Source organism: Symphalangus syndactylus, chromosome 3 (assembly GCF_028878055.3).
Source record: "Symphalangus syndactylus isolate Jambi chromosome 3, NHGRI_mSymSyn1-v2.1_pri, whole genome shotgun sequence".
Taxonomy (NCBI): domain Eukaryota; kingdom Metazoa; phylum Chordata; class Mammalia; order Primates; family Hylobatidae; genus Symphalangus; species Symphalangus syndactylus.
The window spans coordinates 58,601,743-58,620,441 of NC_072425.2; the positions used below are offsets into that span (position 1 = coordinate 58,601,743).

General features: G+C 34.7%; 1 protein-coding gene across 7 annotated transcripts in view; it reads left to right on the forward strand.

Moving 5' to 3' along the window:
• The window catches only part of AGTPBP1 (ATP/GTP binding carboxypeptidase 1), a 200,758-nt gene that overhangs the window by 65,173 nt on the left and 116,886 nt on the right, over nt 1-18,699 (forward strand). For 6 of the 7 annotated variants that reach the window (XM_055272087.1, XM_055272089.1, XM_063636285.1 and 3 more), the window contains 4 exons: nt 690-836; nt 4,087-4,218; nt 7,212-7,305; nt 16,058-16,095. In XM_055272087.1, the coding sequence (XP_055128062.1) occupies nt 690-836; nt 4,087-4,218; nt 7,212-7,305; nt 16,058-16,095 (411 nt within the window). The remainder of the gene's footprint in view (nt 1-689; nt 837-4,086; nt 4,219-7,211; nt 7,306-16,057; nt 16,096-18,699) is intronic. The other variant, XM_063636288.1, reaches the window with a different exon arrangement.

Genomic DNA, 18,699 nt, shown 5'->3' on the forward strand with positions numbered 1-18,699 from the left:
GATCAACAGTGTATCATATTCACTTTATTTGGAATTTTCTGATACTCTTATAGAGGCTATTCTGAGTATTGGAATTAGAAACTGAAATGTCATAGTTTGTTGTTGTTGCGTTGTTTTTGGTATCTTCAAGTATCCCTCAGACTACCCCATAGCCATGTATTTCACAGCCTTGAACCTAGAATTTCAGCATGATTTGTGTTTACCCTTTGTGTGCTATTTTCGAAATAAATGAGATTAAACAAAATATGTTGATGGTATTTGTTTGATATTATTGATTGATTGATTGAGATGGAGTTTTGCTCTTGTCACCCAGGCTTGAGTGCAGTGGTATGATCTCTGCCCACTGCCACCTCCGTCTCCTGGGTTCAAGAGATTCTTCTGCCTCAAACTCCCAAGTAGCTGGGATTACAGGTGTGCACCACCATGCCTGGCTAATTTTTGTATTTTTAGTTGAGACGGGGTTTCACCATGTTGGCTAGGCTGGTCTTGAACTCCTGACCTCAGGTGAATCTGCCTGCCTCGGCCTCCCTAAGTGCTGTGATTACAGGCGTGAGCTACTGTGCCTGGCTGTATTTGTTTGATTTTAGAAGTCATCAGTTTTAACCATTTCTTGAATGCTAACAAGTTATGATACCTAATATGGGAGGATTTGTTGTTTAAATTTTTTTTTTTTTTTTTTTAATTTTTAGGTGGAGGTCGAAGAGTGAGTTTCTTAGTCACCAAAGGTGGTTCACAAATATTGTTGCAGTTACTTATGAATGCCAGCAAAGAATCTCCCCCACATGAGGACTTAATGGTACAGATTCATTCTATTCTTGCAAAGATTGGACCGAAAGGTAAGGGATTTCATTTGTATGATTATTGAATCTAGAACTATTTTTGTAACATTGATTCTCTCACCTTGTAACTACTCAGTTTTTAAAAATGTTATTTTAAATTTCTATGGATACACAATAATTGTACATGTTTGTGGGGGTACACATGATATTTTGATACAAATGTATGTGTAATGATCAAATGTGGGTACATGGGGTATCCATCACCTCAAACATTCATTATTTCTTTGTGTTGGGATCATTCCGTATCTTCTCTTACAGCTATTTTGAAATATATAATAAATTATTGTTAGCTATAGTTGCCCTATTGTGTTACCACTGGATGTTATTCCTTCTATTGAAATGTATTTTTGTATCCATTAACAAACTCCTCTTTATCTCCCGCTCCCCATTACCCTTGCCAGCCTCCGATAACCACTATTCTATTCACTCCTTTAATGAGATCAATTTTTTTAGCTTCTGCATATGAAAGAGAACGTTGATATTTATCTTTCTGTGCCTGCCTTATTTCACTTAACATAATGTCCTCCAGTTCCATCCATTTTGCTGCAAATGACAGGATTTCTTTCTTTTTTATGATTGAATGATATTCTATTGTATAAATAAACTGCATTTTCCTTATATATTCATTCATTGATGGACACCTAGGTTGATTCCATACCTTGGCTTTTGTGAATAGTGCAGCAGTAAACATGGGAATGCAGATATTCTTCAATATACTTACTTCCTTTCGTTTGGATATATACCGAACAGTAGGATTGCTAGATCATCTGGTAATTCTATTTTTGGTTTTTTGGGGAAACCCCATACTGTTTTCCATAGTGGCTGTACTAACTTGGATTCCTGCAGTGTATGAGTGTTCCCCTTGCCCCTTATCCTCACCAGCATTTATTATTTTCTGTCTTTTTGATAACAGCTCTCTTAACTGGGATGAGATGATATCTCATTATGGTTTTGATTTGCATTTCCCTAATGATTAGTAATGTTGAGCGTTTTTATCTATACCCATTGCCCATTTATGTGTTTTCTTTTGAGAATATTTATTCGGATCTTTTGCCCATTTAAAAAATCCTTTCTCTTTTTTTTGCTGTTGAGTTATTTGAGTTCCTTATATATTCTGGTTATTAATCTCTTGTCAGATGAGTAGTCTAAGTATTTCCTCCCATTCTGTAGGTTATCTCTTCACTTTGTTGATTGTTTCCTTTGCTGTTTAGCTTGATATAATCTCATTTGTCAGTTTTTGCTTTGGTTACCTATGCTTTCCAGGTCTTACTAAATAAATTTTTGCCCAGACCAATGTCCGGAAGCATTTCTCCAGTGTTTTCTTACGGAGAGTGCTTAATTTTTAAAATAAAAAATGCCACAGCTTTTTCTTAGACTTGGTAATGAAATGCTTTTTTTTTTTTTTTTTTTTTTTTTTTTTGGGAGACGGAGTCTCACTGTGTTGCCAGGCAGGAGTGCAGTGGTGTGATCTGGGCTCAACCTCTGCCTCCTGGTTTCAAGTGATTCTCCTGCCTCAGCCTCCCGAGTAGCTGGGACTACAGGCACGTGCCACCATGCCTGTCTCATTTTTTTGTATTTTTAGTAGAGACGGGGTTTCACCACGTTGGCCAGAATGGTCTCAAACTCCAGACCTCATGATCCGCGGGGTTTCACCATGTTGGCCAGGATGGTCTCAAACTCCAGACCTCATGATCCGCCCACCTTGGCCTCCCAAAGGGCTGGGATTTTTCTAGTGAGGTAAAATAATTTTCCCTCAGGAATATTGAGTTATTTTGATTTAAAATTCTTTGTTTGCTGGTCCTATTTATTTTGTTTAAGTCTTTTTTTTTTTTCTGAGACGGAGTCTTGCTCAGTCGCCCAGGCTGGAGTACAGTGTTACGATCTTGGCTCACTGCAAGGTCTGCCTCCTGGTTCATGCCATTCTCCTACCTCGGCCTCCCGAGTAGCTGGGACTACAGGTGCCCGCCACCATGCCCAGCTAATTTTTTTTTTGTATTTTTAGTAGAGACAGGGTTTCACCATGTTAGCCAGGATGATCTCGATCTCCTAACCTCGTGATCCACCTGCCTTGGCCTCCCAAAGTGCTGGGATTGCAGGCGTGAGCCACCGTGCCCAGCCTTAAGTCTTTTTTAAAATTCATTTTTATTTGTATTTTTATATAGTGAAGGAGTACAAGTGCAGATTTCTTACATGCAGTATTGTGTAGTGGGGAAGTCTGGGCATTTAATGTACCCATTACCTGAATAGTGAACATTGTAGCTAACAGGTAATTTTTCAACCTTCACCCCTCACCCACCTTGCCACCTTTTGTATCTCCATTGTCTACTATAAATCTTAACATTCTTAAGTTCTTATTTAAATTTTTTTTTACTGTTTTAATCTCTTCATGAGAATAAAAATTAAGAACACTTCCCTTTCTGTGTTAAGAATTATTTCCCTTTAGAAATTTATTTGGTAATATTTGCCAGATTATTTTCTATATAAACTGTTCATTTTTTACATTAATTTTTATTTTTTTACAAGTCAGAAAAGAATATGGTTCATATTAAGTAAGTACTATTGTAATGGACATTTAGATTTTGTTCCTTTTAACTCTGTGATGGTGTTCTGGGAAGTGTGTTGAACTAGACAAATGTGTATGTGTAGTGGAGCAGTTCAGTTTTTTTAAATGACAGTTTAAGTGTTGGGCTACTCCGGCCTCCATCCTCCTGTCCTATCCCCCTGTCTGTTTCTTAGTACATTCTTTCAACTAATGTTTTAAAATGAAAGGGATGTTTTATTTTAAAAATAATACAAAAAAGGGTTATAATTTTATTCTTTTCAGGCCAACTTTATATTTCATAATATTAATTCATAATATAAATTTAAAATTTACATCACTGATTTATAATATGGTTTCATTCAAAACTTACAGGTGGGCCAGGCACAGTGGCTCACGCCTGTAATCTCAGCAGTTTGGGAGAACAAGGTGGGCAGATCACTTGAGGTCAGGAGTTTGAGACCAGCCTGGCCAACATGGCGAAAGCCCGTCTCTACTAAAAATCCAAAAATTAACCCGGTGTGGTGGTAGGTGCCTGTAATCCCAGCTACTCAGGAGGCAGACACAGGAGAATCACTTCACCCTGGGAGGCAGAGGTTGCAGTTAGCTGGGATGGAGCCACTGCACTCCAGCCTGGATGACAAGAGCAAAAAAAAAGAAAAGAAAAGAAAAGTTACATGTGAATAAATTGTCTTTTTTTTAAAACAGATAAAAAATTTGGAGTAAAGGCTAGAATTAATGGGGCTCTGAATATAACCCTGAATTTGGTCAAGCAGAATTTGCAGAATCATCGCTTGGTTCTACCTTGCCTTCAGCTTTTACGAGTATATTCTGCCAACTGTGAGTATTTAGGTGGCTTTTAGTTAACTCAGTGTTGTAAAGTTACACAAAAAGAATTTTAAAGTATCCTGATTCTATAAACCTCTGATATTTGTGAAAAAGGAAAGAGAAAATTTAATATGGCTCATTTTAACTCTTGACTCCAACCACAACAAAAGTGATGTGGGGTAAGGTTAAGTTGGGCTGTGCATGGTGGCTCATGCCTGTAATCCCAGCACTTTGGGAGGCCAAGGCGGGTGGATCACCTGAGGTCAAGAGTTTGAGACCAGCCTGGCCAACATGGCGAAACTCCGTCTCTACTAAAAATACAAAAATTAGCCAGGCATGGTGGTGGGCGCCTATAATCCTGACTATTTGGGAGGCTGAGGTAGGAGAATCGTTTGAACCTGGGAAGCAGAGGTTGCAATGAGCCGAGATTGTGCCATTGCACTCCAGCCTGGGCGATAGAGCAAGACTCTGTCTCAACAACAACAACAACAACAAAAAAAAAAAAAAAAGAAAGTTAAGTTGATAAAACCTTGAACATTCTAACTAATTTCCCCAATTTATAAAGGATGGGAGTGAGGAGGATGGGTAGGCAGCCTGTAGAAAAGATGTGGAAGAATATGAGGGTATTGGCAGCTGGAAAAACTCCTGTGCCTCTTTGGACTGTCATAGATGAGAGGAAAGCCAAGAAGGAAGGGATGCAGTAGCATAGTCACCTGGGACAAATTCTCTTCGGCAATCAATAGGGAAGCAGCAGAACTGAAAGTAACTAGTATGGGAACCTCTGAGGAAGCTAAAGAGAAGAGGGATCACAGAGAGATAGACTCAGATAAACTGTCTCCCAAAACACACACTCACTAACACAAGGTTCCAAACCATGAGGTAGGGATTTTTTTTCTATTCTCTGATTGCAGAATTGAAGTGGTTAATGAAAGAACCTAAGATTGAATTGCAGAATATATGTTATTGCAGAATATCATTGCAAAATAACGATAGAGTGCTAGATATGTGTGTATATTGCGTATATACATATATGTAATATATAAACAAACGTAAGCTTATGTATATGTCTCTGTGTGTGTGTGTATCAGTACCTTTAAAATATGGCTAAAGGTGTGCTCTGTGGAAAACAGCTTAGAACACTGAAATAACTAACGTAATTAAAAAGAACATAAGGAAATGAATGAATTAGATATCTAACCAATGAAGTTAAGAACAGAGAAATAAACACCATTAAAGTCAAGAAATGACATAGTAAAGGGAAAAGGAAAAATATGCATTAGAAAATAGAAAAGCAGTTGATTTAAAAAATAAAACTGTATTGGATTAAAAATAAAATACACTGGTACAGTGGCACATGGCTGTAATCCCAGCACTTTGGAGGCTAGGCAGAAGGACTGCTTGAGGCCAGGAGTTTGCAACCAGCCTGGGCAACATAGTGAGATGCCATTTCTACAAAAAAAATGGAAAAAAGTGGCTGGTTGTGGTGATGTGTGCCTGCAGTCTCAGCTACTCAGGAAGCTAAGGTGGGAGGATTTCCTGAGTCCAGGAGGTTGAGGCTGCAGTGAGCCATGACTACACCACTGCACTCCAGCTTGGGCAACACAGCAAGACCCTGTCTCAAAAACAACAGCAATGCAACAAAAACCCCCAAATGTAAAAATAAAGCAGCTAAACCACCAAATACTCCAATCAAGGTCAAAGGAATATAGTATAGACATGAAATTAGAAGGGATAATGGAATAATAAACAGATACAGAGAAAATTAAGATCATCCTACGAAATATTAGGAGCTACATTTTTGGTGGCATTTTATTGGATTAACCAATAGAAGGCTAGCAAATGGCTTATCTGTAATTTAAAAATTATTTATTAAACAATTTTCTTTTAGAGACAGGGTCTTGGTATACATCTCAGGCTGGCTTTGAACTCCTGGCCTTAAGCGATCCTCGTGCTTCAGCCTCCCAAGCAGCTGAGACTACAGGCACATGCCATTGTGCCTGGTTCTACAATATATTTAATAACATTTGTTCAGAATTAAAAATGTTTAGCACAGTTTTCTGGTTAGGTAATTATTTGCATATTCCATATTAAATACTGAAATTGTTCCATCTTTTTCCCTGCTACACTTGCTTTAATTAAAGTCCTCATTACCTGTTACCTAGACCATAGCCTCCTAATGTGTCTTTCAAAACCAGCTTCCCCAGAGTTCTTTGAATTCTGATGTATTTATTTAAAATTCACAACTGATTTGTTGTTCCTTTTGCGTGATTCCCCATAGTCAAAAGAATTAACAACTTCTAGGGCCCTTCATAATTTCTCACCTTGTTTTTCCACCTCATCTTCCTATTTGTGTATCTTTGTTTGATACTCTGTGTTTAACAATATGTAACTGCTCACATCGTGATGTTCATTGTCTTCGTTCTGTTGTTTGTATTATTCCTGTGTCCAGAGCCACATCTACCCCTTTACCTCAACTCCTGTCCTAACTCCTACTCACTTTTAAAGACTGAGCCTAGGCATCATTTTCTCCAGAAATGTCTGTGTCTCACTCTGAATTGGGAACTTCTCAATGGTATAATCCAAATAGTCTACAACTCTTAATCTATGTTGAAAGTAATTTAGTAATTATTTGTTTATTGTTTCTGTCATTCTCTGTACACTTTGTTCTTTGAGGTCAGAGACTTTATTCTTGTTTCAGAATCCCCATAACCTGGTGTTCAATGAGGTTCACTAAATTTATTAGAGAAATGTGGAGTAACTGAAGTTTTTTATAATAGTTTTTTTTTGCATATAACTTGTTTCAGAATTTCCCTGCACTTTCCATAACAAAGCAAAAACAAAAAACACTATTTCTTCATGTGGTTAGATTAGATGGACTTTAAGAGTGACTTGAGTTGACATTTACTAAACAATTTGTATATGTTTTTGCCTATGTATCACTAAGTATACACATTTTTGGTTGTCAAAGCTTAAAATAATTTTGCATCACTTTCTTCCCCTCTCAGCTGTGAATTCAGTATCCTTAGGGAAAAATGGAGTTGTGGAACTGATGTTTAAAATCATTGGACCATTTAGTAAGAAGAATTCCAGTCTTATAAAGTGAGTAAATGTTTTGAATGTAAACATAGGTATAGCCTTTGTTACTCCGGGCCTCATTATCTTGATATGTACAATGAGCAGGTTGAATTAAATTGTCTCCAGGGTTATTTCATTTCCTAGTTCTTGAATAATGATTTTATCATTATAAAGATTTTCTTTAGTATAAAATTTAATCTTCACAAATATATCAAAATTGGACAGTTTTGACTTCACTGAATATAATGTTTATAGTAACTTAGACTGAACATTTCTAGATACTGTAAAAGGAAAAAAGATTATCTATAGAGTATTCATTCAGAAACATTTATTGAGTGCCTACTATATTTCTCACCCAATTTTACAATCTTGTAATGACTTTTTCATTCTTATGAATACCTGAACAATCTTAAATTGATACATTTCTATTTTGTCAAAATCACATCATTCTTTTTCCCCCATCCTCAGATGTGTGTGTGTGTGTATATGTATGTACATATGTATGTATGTATGTATGTATTTTTATTCATTCCTAGGCCTTTCAGCCTCAGAAAATGAAAGCCATGTCTCATTTATTGGTTACAGTTTAATGTTTTCTTAAGCCATTTTAGAGGTCTTTCTTTAAAATTTTTTTTATCGTAGAATTTTTAAAACATAACATAAAATAGAGTTTATATTAAACTGATTATATTGTTATATTAATTACTTATTGTGTTTAACAATTCTGAACATTCCACCATTTTTGTTTCATTTATTTCCACTCCACACTTTTGTTTGTTTTTCCTGGAGTACTTTTAAGAAATCTCATGTATTTTATATATACATAAATGTATGTGTATTTCTATAAGCAGATCCTAGATATTTTCTCTTGGATTATTTTCTTTGAATATTATTTTCTAAATACCTCAGTATATAATTCTACTAAATCAGGACTTAAAAATTACCATAATACTACAATCATAGCTAACAAAATTATTAATTTCTTTTTTTTTTGAGATGGAGTCTTGCTCTGTTGCCCAGGCTGGAGTGCAGTGGCATGATCGTGGCTCACTGTAGCCTCAAATTCCTAGGCTCAAGTGTTGCTCCCACCTTTCCCTCCTGATACTTACTTAATACAATCTAAAATCTAGCCTGTGTTTAGTTTTCTCCAGTTGTCTCAAAATAGCCCCTTTTTAGTTGGTTTGTTTGAATCAGAATCCAAACAAGATACATACATTATTCTTCATTATATTTAGGAAATTTCCACGCCTACACAAATGTAGAGAGGATAATATAATGAACTCTGATGTACCTGTTACCCAGTTGTACTATCAAAAATCTGTCATTTTAATTTTATTTTTCTTCTCTGTTTTTCTTTTTTCATAGCGTATTTTAAAGCAGATATCAGCCATTATATTTGATCTGTAAATTCTTTAATATGATCACTATCAATTACAGATCTTTTTTCTTTTAGTGTTACCACAATTGTCTTTTCTGTGCCCAACAATATTAATGGTAATTTCTTAATATCTGATATTTTCTGATTATCTAGGAAATGCCTTTTTTTTTTTTTAACAGGTGGCTTGCTTGTTCAGGGTTTCAATTAAGTCTATACATTATATTTGATTGATACGTCTCATAATCTTTTGAAATAAAAAGTTTCCCTCTTTTTTGGTTTTGTTTTATTTGCTGAAGGACTTGAGTGATTGGTCTTTTAAAATGTCCCACATTCTGGCTTAAAATGACTCTATCCTGAAGTTATTTAACATATGAGTATATCCCTTACATTTTCTGTAGACTGATAAAACTGTGGCTTGATTAGATTTGGGGTTTTGGTTTGTTTTTTCTGATCAAAAATATTTCATAGGTGGAGCTGGCAACTTTGTTTTATGTCACTTAAGATAATTGAGTTGAGGTGATCTATCCATTAGAAATGTCCCCATCCACTTTTCACTTAGTGATTTAGCAGTCATTCATGACATTGCCTATATCTGTTGTTTCATTAGTGGTTGGAAAATAATAACTTATCTAGTTTTATTTTTTTCCTGTGTTTATTAGCTGTGAATCTTTTGTAATGAAGAACTTGTCCACATGAACTATTTGATTAGATTTTACTCTTAAACAAATAGGTTCAGGACATTTCCAGTATTTTTACCCTTTCTTAATAAGGGTCAAATATTTTAAAATATTTTGGGAGCTTACTTGCACACATAACTATTAAATATTATTTGGTGGGATGACAACATAGTTACAGCTGTGTAAAAGTTATACACAATCCCAGAGTGTCTGATGAAATGTAACAAAACAAACAATGTTTGTATCACAATCAATAACACAGAATATTGGTATCTTATGGTGGTTTAGAGTGGGCTCTGCAGGCAGACAGACTTGGATTTGCATGTTAGCTCTATCATTTACTGGCCCTAGGATACAAGTAAGTTACTTAATTTATTATGCCCCAGTTTCCTGTCTGTAAAATGGTAATAATACAGGCCGGGCGCGGTGGCTCACGCTTGTAATCCCAGCACTTTGGGAGGCCGAGGCGGGCGGATCACGAGGTCAGGAGATCGAGACCACGGTGAAACCCCGTCTCTACTAAAAATACAAAAAATTAGCCGGGCGTGGTGGCGGGCGCCTGTAGTCCCAGCTACTCGGAGAGGCTGAGGCAGGAGAATGGCGTGAACCCGGGAGGCGGAGCTTGCAGTGAGCCGAGATTGCGCCACTGCACTCCAGCCTGGGTGACAGAGCAAGACTCCGTCTCAAAAAAAAAAAAAAAAAAAAAAAAAATGGTACTAATACTAGCACCTCTATTATAAGGTTGTAATGAAATGATTCCTATAATTAGCACAATGCCTGTATTAATGTAATACAGTTTAGATAAGCAATGTAGTAGTGTGTGTATGAATGATTCCTAGCTAACACTAAAAGTACAGTCGTTATGCTTTTATTTATATGCTGTTTCTCCCTTTAATCGGTATGGCATTTTATAATTTATTTTTTATATAATGGCCATGATCTCCTACTTAAGATGTACTTTATGCTCTATTATAACCAAGTTATCAAATCTAATATAAAATGTTCCTGGGGAAATGAAATGGAGCATTTCAAAAGGATCTTTATAATATACCACATGGGGTATATTCAAAACCTTATAGAAATCAGTGGATCTAAAACATCAGAGAAAAGATGAATTATTCATTATTTTTCCATTTCTACTTTAAAAAGGAAAAATAATCTTTTACTTTATTTTTACTTTAAAAAGAACAAGCCATTCATTGACCAAACTTGCTATATCTCGATCTCTTATTATTTTTAGTAATCTGAGGGTCTCTCCTCTAATTAACTAAAAACCTCAGACATCTAACACTTTCTGTTGTATTTCTTCCTCCCTTTAAACAGTGCTCCACATTTAATGGGAAGAAGATTGAGGAAGAGTTATATTTGAAGGGTTATGCTTCCTCTCCTTTTTAATTTTAGGTTTTGGATTTAAAACTGTTAATCTAGAAGGAAACAACTCAGGAGGTTATTTTAACTATCTTTTTGAGTTTCCCCATAGGTTTGGAAGTCATTGCAAGGACTGAACCACAGTTGAAAGTAGATGTCACTTCATTAGTACCTGGGGACTTAAGCTTTTTTTCCCTCACATCTCCTAGATCTAAGCCACAGACTACTTTTTGAATTATTGTTGCTTGTAGTATTCTTTGTGGAAATATGAAGACTGGAAAAATATATGAGGAAGTATAAATTATTTATACTGAGAAATTTTAACCATACAAACTATGCATTTCAATAAATCTAAAATTTTGAAATTCTTTTGTAACATTAATTTACTCTGGCTTATAAGTGTTACAGAATTTCAGAAATTTCTTTGTGGTAAAGTTCTAAAAATAACTCTTAAATAACATTTGGTAAAAATTTACAAATGACTTTGCACCAAACTTGACTGTATCTTTTAATCTACTGGACATAAGAAACAAACACAATGGGCATTGCCATCCGAAAGAACTGGGTTCATATCCCAGCTTTCCAGTGTTGAAAAATAAACATCAACAGAAAAAATATGTTCTATTTTAGGATTAGAAACTGTCAGAAGCACTTTTATTTGGTTTAAACAGGTGTAAACAACTGCCAGTAGGGAGAAAGAGTTTCTGAAATTACTCTCAGATTTTTACAATTTTGAATAAAGAATTAGCTGTAGAAAGGAAGGTCTTATGAGTTCATTGTAAGTGATTGCATGTAAGTTATTGTATTAGCTTTCTAGGGCTGTCATAACAAAGTCCACATACTGAGTGGCTCAGAACAACAGAAATTTATCATTTTATAGTTCCAGAGGTTAGAAGTCCAAAATCAACTTGTCAGCAGGGCCGTGCTCCCTCTGAAACCTGGAAGGGAGCATCCTTCCTTGCTTCTTCCTAGCTTCTGGTGGTTTGCTGGCAATCTTTGGTGTTCCTAGGCTTGCAGCTGTAGCATTTCAGTTTTTGCCTCCGTCATCACATGGCACTGTCCCCTTTTGTGTCTGTCTTCACATTGTCTTCTCTCTTCTTATAACAACACCAATCTCTTGTATTAAGGGCCCACCTACTCCAGTATGACCTTGCCTTAACTAGTTACATCTGCAGTGACGATGTTTTCCAATAAGGTCATATTTGGAGGTATTGGGGGTTGGGACTTCAACATGTCTTTGAACACAATTCAACCCATAACAGTGATTAACTGCATGTACTTAGCAGTAAGCACAGTTTGTGATCTTTCACTGTGTTCTATGTTAGCTGTGTCTTAACTTCGCATAGTTTGCATAGTCTTTCACAAAACTTGACATCTTTATATATACATAGAAGTTAATGTTTTTGATGGATCATGGTAGTCTTGAATAAATTTGACAAAGAAGCCTTAGTAATGGTAAGAAACATATTACGTTGAATGGTAAGTGGAGTCTGCTACTTACTGTAGATAATACATGTAATGCAGTGAGTCTTGAGACCTTCTTAACACGATTAATCAGCAGATTGTGTAGTGCCTTGGGGAATAAATATTTTGTCTTAGCTTTCTTAATCACTTTTTAAATAGAAGGGATTTATAATATGTAGAAATTAAACAGAGTAACCATAGGAAGAGGGTTTTAGTTTCTCTTAGATTGACTTCTGTTTTTAAAAATATATTTCTGAGATGTAGTTGACATGATAAAATCTATATATTCAAAGTGTACAATTTGATGAGAATGGACATAGGCTGGATAAAGCCTTTAGACTTGGTAGGCACAGTACTTCTAGGGTCCCATAAAAGAGTTATAATTTCTTTAAAAATCATATAAAAAATGAACTTTTAGGCTGAAGAAAATGTTTTCATTTGTGATATTAGTGCATTCATCTTTATACCAACACCAACACGACTGTAAAATGCTATATGAATTTTAAATACTTTTTTGAAGGGAGGGGCCTATGAAGGCAAAGAAGTGTCTAGAGCCCATGAAAATCGTAATGTGGTCCTGGATATATGGCTAAACTTGTGAAAAACTATCACCACATCAAGCTAACATCTCCATCACCCCCAGAGGCTTTATCATGCCCTTGGTAATTCTTCCCTTGCTTCTCCCTTTTGGCCCTAGCAGTCATGACGATGCCTTCTATTACTGTAGATTTGGTTACATGTAAGTTCAGGAATTTTATATAAATGGAATCATAGTGTGTGTACTCTTCTTCGTGGTGGGGTGGATCTGGCTTCTTCCATGTGTCATGATTATTTATAGATTCACTTATGTTGCACGTATCAAAAATTTACTCCTTTTTATTGTTGAGTAGTAGTCACAATTATGTGGCTGTATTGTAATTTGTTTATCCATTAACCTATTAAGGGACATTTGGGTTGTTTTTAGTTTTTGACTTACAAATAAAGACTTTTTAGTTTTTGAATGTTTATTTGGATCTATAAGCATTCACAGACTTTTTATGGTCATATATTTCTTATTTCTGCTGAATAGATATCTAGGAGTGGAATGGCTGGATCAGTTGGTAGCTTTTCAAAAAAAACTGTCTTTCTGCAGTATGTTAAATCTTCCCTCTACTTGAACACGTGGAGTACTATTGTGATAAGTGTTTTAATGTTTTCTAATGTTTATGTCAGATCTAGGTGTGTTTCAATTTTTTTTTTCATCATTATGGGTCTTTTTTTCCTTGCTTTTTTCATGCTTGATAATTTTTGAGTCCAGTCATTGTGAATTTCACCTTGTTGAGTGCTGGATATTTTTGTATTTCTATAAATATTCTTGAGGTTTGTTCTGGGATGTGGTTAAGTTAGTTAGAAATGGTTTGATCTGTAAATATCTTTTCACATTTGTTAGATGGGATCAAAGCATTGTTTAGGACTGATTATTCCCCACTACTGAGGCAAAATCCTTCCGAACACTCTACCCCATGAGTTATGAGGATTTCCAGTGTGATTGGTGGGAACAGGCACTGTTCTCAGCCCTGTGTGAATACTAGATGTGGTTCTGCAGTCCTTTTGGATGGCTTTTCCCCAGCCTTAGTAGTTACTTCACACACATGTGCTGATCACTACTTTGCTGAATATTCAAACACAACTCGCTGAAATCCCTGAGCCATTCTTTCTGTACAGCTTTCATTTTCTGGTATTCTGCCCTGTGAACTCTAACCGACTTGGTCTCCCTAGACCCTCTATGTCCTCAGTCAGGGAGTTCATGTGCTCAACTTTTGGGATCTGCCAGACTCCATCTAGGTTCTGTCACCCTGTGCTGTAGCTTGGTCGCTTTCTCAAGGTGTAGTAAACTGGGGCAATTGTAGGGCTCGTCTCATTTTTGCCATTTCTGTGGAGTTCTATCTTTCATTGCTTAATATCCAGTATCTTAAACAGCCATTCCATTTTGTCCATTAAAAAAAATTACATCAAATGAGAGGGTACATCCGGTTTCTGTTACTCCATCTTGTCTGGAAGTGAAAGTTCAGATAGCCTTCTCAAAGGGAGACTGACATTTCTGATTTCATAATTTCCTTTCTCAACAAGAGAATTACATTATTCATTTTCTGTTGCATTGAGATTTTATGTGGCCCTAGGCATGTTATATTTCAGTTCTGTGGAACAAAATTGTTTTAAGAAGGAAACTAGAAAACACATATATAAAGCACCTGTAACAGTGTCTGGCATTTGTCAGGTCTTGCTGAAGTAGTTTTCTTTTCCATTTTTGTTTTTATAAATCGCAGTCTCATATGGAATATTCGTTTAGTTTTGTGTTTAATTTGGACCAATTTAAAAGCCATCCATATTCTCACAGTTTTGTATTCTCCTGTACATTTTATTGCATAAGTGTAAAAAGTATGGAAAGTTTCTTCCTGATAATTCAATGCAGTGAAAATTTAATATAAAATTTTCTAATGTTTATTTTTAACTCACCAACACTTCCTGTTGTTTTGAGGAGGTTACAGGTATGAATTTATTATTTTACAAACGTTATTTTAAAGATTTACATGGTTGCTTTATTTTTGTCAGTACATCAAAGTGTAGCCATTAAGAACTTCCTCTTATTGGGCATTTGTTGAGCACTTACCCTGTGCCTAGTCCTGGATTATTGTTTCAGATTTTACTTTGAACTTTACCTGCCCATCTTAAGTCTTGTAATCTGTTATGCTCTTTACCTTTACCTACACCTAGTCGTGCCACTTCCCTTTTACTGCTGATGTATGCAACTTTTACTTTATTACCTCCTTTTTGTTTTTAATTTCTTGAGCAGTTTTTTCATAGGTGTGCTCTTTTATTACATTATGTAGATTGTAAAATTATCTGTGGAAGAGATAAGTTTGTTTTCTAATTTTATAACCATGAAGAACTTGCTACTGTGGTTATCAAGTAGGCATTCAACAAATGCTTAATGGTGAGTGAAATGATTGTTTCATAATACACACAATTTTAATGCAAATTAATGTAATTGTTGATGTATTACCAAGAGGTACCATAGTATATGCCTTACATTTTAAAAATTACTGAAATTAAGTGCCATTTCTTCAGTAGCTGATTAAAAATAAACAATTTGAATTACAGGTTTTCCATGGTGATATTATGTGTATTTTTACATCTGATTAATGGCAGTTGATTTCACTGTGTGTGACTGAGTATTTACGTTCAAATACAATTTAAATACTTCCAATTTTGGGGGTGATTGCTTTGTCCTCTAAGGGACAGTAAGAGTTTTTGAGATATTAATTAGGCTTCTTATTCATCTTGGTGCGTCATAGCTGAAAAATGGTAAGGGCTGATACTTCTCGCCAACCTTCAAGTTCCAAAATATTTTACCTTTGTTATGGCCTTAAATAGGAGGATATATACCTTGATAGAATGGAAATACTTTGAAGTCAGAAAGTTACAATATCTATAGAATTTTGTTGTTACGAACTTGTGTTAAATTTGTTTTTAATTTCTTTGCAAGTTACGGTGTATGATTTTTAATAGTGTGGTTCCTTTGTTAACTCTCAGGTCAGATACAGGCTGATGAATGATTCCGCTCATCTAACTTTTGACAAAAACTTAGACATTATTAATCTCCTTCTTTTTCTTTCTCAAAACATTTTTTTGTTCCCATCTATTGATATTTCAATCTTTTTCATATCTAATTTTAAGCTGAAGAGAGAGATGCATACAGAGAAATACCATGTGTAATTACCTTAAACAAGAGTAAACTTTGGAATAGATAATAGAATAATGACTTATTGAAAAAGATTGTATGAATTTACTATTGTAGATTAATTTTACTAGTTTTGTTGTTGTTTGTGTTTTCTTGTTGTGTTGACAGGGTTGCTTTAGACACTCTTGCTGCATTGCTAAAATCAAGTAAGTTTTTAAATACTAGAAATACTAGATACTATTTTTCTGAGAATTCTATTTACTATGTTAAAGAAACTGGAAATGTAGATTTAGACTATAGTTATAAAGCTGGTTTATAATATTCTAATGTCAAAATTGATTTTTCCTTTTAGTGTAGTTGGTATGCATCATAACTAATACCATATTATGTTTATTGAGCTATAATTTATTTAGTACATTTATATAATTTAGTCAAGCACATTGATTTCTTATTTCTAAGTAATTTAGATAACATAAAAGTCCATTAGTAGAGAAAAATACATAAGTATCATGTTTTGAAAGTTAAGCTAACATGGTATTGAACTTTTACTATAAGAAATATCTTTAACAACTACTATCTCTGATTTTGTGAGTAACTTAGAACCCTACAAATTTTGTTTCTACCATAAATGTAAGTTTATATAACATTTAGAAAATGTGACAATATACATTTACAGTCTACTTCATTTACAAAGTAAAGCACTATTTTCCTTATCAGAATTGAAGCATTGGAGTAGATATGTCTTATGCTTTTGGAGAGTAATCGTCTGTACTTAGATATATTTTTTCTCTCCAAGATACTGAGTCTCTCTATTTTAAATTTTTTTGGGGGGGGCTTCAGGGGTCTGTTGGTTGATTACATAAACATTTTGTTTAATCACACTAACATTTGGTCTTCAAAATCTGTGTTGGTGGCTAGGTGGCTTTTATATGTCCCCACCCCACCCCACCCCACCCCACCCTCCACAAGGGAGACATAATTAACAGCTTAGCTCATCAAGAACTGTCGGGTGAGACCAACTTGCCCTTACATTTGAATTACCAGAATTCTTTTTTTTTTTTAAATAATAGCAAATAATGAATTGATCAAAAATCTAATATTTGGTAATGATTTATTAAATTTTAAAAATCACCTTAGGTATTAGTAGTAAATAATAGAATTCTCATTTAACAATTTTATTTTTCGAATGAAGTGTATGACACTCAGATTAGCTGTGTAGCTTTGTTTTCATATATGATGTGGTAAGCTTTAGACTAGGATCACTATACGTGGATTACTTTTAGAAGATATTTTTAGCTTTGCTTTGATGGGTTCTGAGTTTGTGGTTCAAACTGTATAAAGATTAATTCTTAATATGGGCAAATATTTTTGATTTGGAGTAGATTAGAATAGCTATTGAAACTAAACTTTTATTAAAGCTTACTAATTTTCGTGATCACTGATAACGAAGTCATTAATTCTAAGTTAGTAAAAGCCAAAATTCTCATAAGTTGCAAGTATTTTATAGAAATCAATTAATCCATGATGACTGCAATTTAATATTTTCAGTTTTTAGTAGTAATCTCCTTTTTACTCCCTCCCTTCTTTTTCAAATGAGGGTGGTGGGCAAACATACCTGTTTATTCCATCAAAATAAAAAAAAGTAACTGACAAGTAGAATGACTTCAGTTTATATTTAATATATTTTCAGATGACACATGGCACTAAATAGGATGAAAATCGAATGATGCAAAATAAAATTTAGTAGCCTACTGCATATTTTTAAACAAATCATGGCATTTTAGAGCATTCTCATTTATTTTTCAAAATTTTTTTGGTTTTGGCAGGGAGGAGCAATCATTTTCTTTAAAAGGATAAATTAGACTTTAGAGAGGGAAGAAGAGACATAGGCTAATTGTGAGTTTGGTACACTGAATACATGAATAAAGTTCCCTTTACTAATGTTTTAATTGTGCTCAGCACGGATTGCATGTAGCTCTGTTCACTTCCTTTAAGGGGCACTCAGCACCTGTGTTTGAATTATGGGCAAGTTTCTTACTTAATCTTTCGTGAAGAATTTTAATGTTTCTTATAAATTCCATTTAGCCTATTGGGAATCATGGTGGAAACACACAAGGTTTGTAATAGGAATTAGAATGATCATAATGGCTTTTAACAAAATCACATTCACAGCTAGTAAACTAAAGGCTTATTTCCAACTGGTATAAACAAAGTGTATATTCATGTAAAATGTGTGAAGCTTTTCTTGGTCAAAACAATGGAAGTGATTTTGTAAATAGCCACAGCCTTAGCACACTAGCTATTGTAGACACAATAGAGGGTTTAAAGCCTTCAGGTAAGAAATCTTTTCCCTAGCTCTAAGTGTCTTCTGCCTGTCTAATGTCAGAATATAGTTCTGAAAGGGAATTAATAAGTTTATTTCAGTGTTATGTTTTAGGTTTGTACTAACACATTTAGAAACTGTAATAATTCAGATAGCTAAAACTAGTGGAGCCTTACTATTGCATTATCTTAGTGTCCATACTGTGAACCTAGTGATTATTTTGTAGGTATATTTGAGATTAAGAAGAGATTAGTATTTCCTTGTAATTAAACAACCTCAGATGGGTATTGCACATTGTTTTGCGCCCCTTATAATTAACCCACCAGAGCAGCATTGGGTGACTTGGTATGTTGCTCTGATATGATTCCCTTGCCACTATCTTAGTAAAATGCACCCTCTGGTTAATAATTTTAAATACTAATACTTTTAAAAATAATACAATTAGGTCAAACGTGTGGATTTATGTGTTAATTCTACTCCAATAAAA